This window comes from Tupaia chinensis, unplaced genomic scaffold (assembly GCF_000334495.1).
Source record: "Tupaia chinensis unplaced genomic scaffold, TupChi_1.0 Scaffold146740_1, whole genome shotgun sequence".
NCBI lineage: Eukaryota > Metazoa > Chordata > Mammalia > Scandentia > Tupaiidae > Tupaia > Tupaia belangeri.
This window is the reverse complement of record NW_006206595.1, coordinates 1,126,533-1,129,523: the sequence shown is the minus strand read 5'-3', so window position 1 is coordinate 1,129,523 and position 2,991 is coordinate 1,126,533. Positions and strand designations below refer to the sequence as shown.

Sequence of the window (2,991 nt, the reverse complement as noted above, 5' to 3'; positions counted from 1 at the left end):
ACAGGGGAAGGAAGAGGGCCCCGGCCACCGGCAGGAGCCAAGTCCGCATGTAGCGCGTGTCGGCGCCGAGGTGGGGCTGGGGGCCGTACGGGTGATAGACCACGGACGACTGCGAGGGCACGGGCGCCCACGACGTGCTGAACACTGCCGGCTTGGGCGCGAAGCTACAGGACGGAAAATCGCTACAGTCCGGCACCAAACCGCTGGGTCTGGCGGCGGCGGGGTGAGCCCCCGTGGCCGGAAACCTGGACGCTAGGAGGTCTTCATTGTCGTGAGAGATGAGCGAGTCCACGTAATAGTTACTGATGGGCCCCGTCGCCGACATCGTAACAGGGTTTTACATACATAAGATTATTGTATGAACTGTATATGTACTTTTTATCTGCTCACAGAACAATCAAGGCAGGTAATTATTTTTCCAGCCTTTTCCCCGCAGCTCATTGGCTCCCCGGCCCCCACGTGATCGTATTTACCCAAAAATACGGCGCGGATCAATGCGCAGGGGCTTTTTTTCCTTGCTTTTCCCCCCCCTCTCCCACCCCCTTCTCTCTGCTGATCCCCACGACCTGCGTTTTCCTGGGGGTCCGGAACTCTGGACCCAAGACGCCGGCCACCCCCTCAGGACCGCTCATATCTCTTCAGAGAACCCCCTCACCCATGTCCACCCCTAAGCAGTGGCCTCCCCCCTACCAGGAGGATTTTTTAATGGGGTGAAAATGCCAGTCCCTGAAGCCGGGGCTCTAGACCCCCAGAGTCAAGCTGGGCGCGGGAGCCCCACAGGGGCGGGGAGGCCGGCTGAGGTAGGTGGAGGAACTATTTCTTGACGTAATCTGTCTCTGTCGGCCCCGACGCTCCCGCAGTCTCTGCGCGAGCCGAGATCAGCGATTGTCAGTTCAGAACGTGGCTTTTAAAAATGCGTTTTTAAATAGTGTGTATGTATGTATTTCTTTCAGGAGCAGCAGCAGCAGCAGCAGCAGCGAGGGAGGGCCGGTGGGAGGGGACTGGAGAAGCTGGGGTGGAGGGAGGAAGGAGGGAAAGGGGAGCGTCTTCCTGCCACTGGCCAACTCAGCCCCCCAAATCTGGGCTAGGGGGACGCTAGGAGGAAGGTGGTCTGCGGGTGGGAGGGGTAGAATCTTGGGATCTCATACACCTTTACCGTCAGCCTCAGAAGTCTTCTCTTTGCCCTGGCATAGATATACAAGCGCCTTTATTTTAAATTTATTGTCTATATCTATTTATCTTTCTTTGCCAGCTTGAAGAAGTGGAGGAGGTCTACACAAGTTAAGTGGGGCGTCCCCATCCTGTCTTCCTGTTCACCCTCCTTTACCCAAGTCCATCTCTGCAACACCCCCAACCCCCCAAAGAAGTCACTCCCGTGCTCTGTCTGCAGAGAGCCAGGGTGAAAGCGGGCAAGACGAGAGAGCGACCTCGGTCGTGGGCAAGTAGCTTGTTTTTACGTCCTTCAATAAAAATTTTATGAGGATCATTTGATTGTTCATAAATGTGTCTTTCATTAAATAAAATTGCAGGCTGTTTTTGGAACAGGAAAAAAGCAACGGAGGGATGGGAGAAAGCAATTTCTTTGGGGACGGATGCAGGAATTCCGGAGGGGGCAGTGTGATTATAGGGGCATATTAGACAACTTGAATTCTTCCCCCCAGTGAGTTGGCTGCTACCCTCCTCCTTGAATTTGGGGTTTGTTGCCCAGCCCTCTGCTTTCCCTCAAACTGTCCCATGGTGACTTAGTAAAGGGGGCTTTAGACAAGCAGGACATTCTCAATGTAGGTGCAGGAGAGGGGTCAGGAAGGTTAGCTAGAGGGAGGAGAGGGCAGGTGATGGCCCCTAGAGACAAGGTGCACCTAGGCTGGGGAGAGTGAGTCTGAAGGAGGGGGTGCAATTTCAGGGTCAGAAAGGAAGAGTTCCAGCCTGCACTAGGGGGAATTAGCAGGAGCTGAGGCTGAGATGAAGGGTCTGAAGGCAGCAGGGAAGGAGGCTTCCCAGACCCAGCCATGCCTATCCCTTCCCTCTCTGGGAAAAAGAGGGGACCAGGAGGGGACCAAATGCCAGGGGTGGGGTGGGGGCTAGTTTTCTCCCCCTTCTCTGTTGCTCAGTCTCCTTTAGAGTAGAGGAGCACTGAGAAGAGTGTAGTATGTGTGTTGGATGGGAGAAGAAAAGTTGGAGGGGAGGGGGCAGCTGTAGCCTGCAGCACTGACCCCAGCTCCACAAGCCCCCTCCCCAGTCTCTGCTCCTCCCCCTCTCTGGTTCTTTCCTTTCGGTCTAGCGGGGCTGGGATTTCCAAGAACTAGGGGGATGAGGGAAGTGTTTGGCTGGGGAGAGGTGACAGGGGGCCTCAGCCTCATCCCCCTCGGGTTCTGTCTTCTCCCTCCGGCTGCACTGAGCTGGGAAACCTAAATTACAGCAAGAAACAGAATATCTCTTTGGCCTTGATGGAGTCGGGTTAGCTGTCAATCAAAAAATCTCCCTCACTAGTTCAAGGAAAAGACCGGAGGTTCCAGTCCCCCTGCGGAGGGAGGCTTTATCCAAATCCCCAGTGCAGCCAGCACCTCCCCCAGCTGCAGGCGGCTGAGGACCCAGCCCGGCTCTTGGGCGGCTGCTGGCAGCGATGAGCAGAGACATTTAGCCTTCAGCGGGGCCCCGTGACCAAGAGGACATCAGGGGACAGAGCGAGACAGCCTGAGACAGATCAACTGAAAGGCGCGGCGCCAGGCCCCAGGAAGGAAAGAAGGAAACGGAGGATTAAGATAGAAAGAAAAAAAGGGGAGAATTTTTTTAAAAAGAAGCAAGATAAGATGAAAAAAGATGGGAGAGTGAGGAAAGGAGAGCGTGCAGAGCGCGAGGCGGAGGAAGGGAGGCGATGAGCCGGCAGGACCGGGCAGGGCGCGGGCTGGCTGAGCAGCCGTGGCATTGTGCAGTCCGCTTGCTTGCCGGGCCTTTGCCGCGGACCGGCTTCGGGGGCGGGGGGGGCTTTTT

At 56.0% G+C, this 2,991-nt stretch overlaps 1 protein-coding gene across 1 annotated transcript in view; it reads right to left on the bottom strand.

Annotated features, from left to right (window-relative positions):
* Positions 1-406, bottom strand: part of HOXC9 (homeobox C9) — a 3,255-nt gene extending 2,849 nt beyond the window's left edge. Inside the window, exon 1 of the mRNA XM_027768531.1 lies at positions 6-406. Coding sequence (XP_027624332.1) covers positions 6-325 — 320 coding nt within the window. The 5' untranslated portion in view covers positions 326-406. The remainder of the gene's footprint in view (positions 1-5) is intronic.
* Between the last annotated feature and the right edge of the window lie 2,585 nt (positions 407-2,991).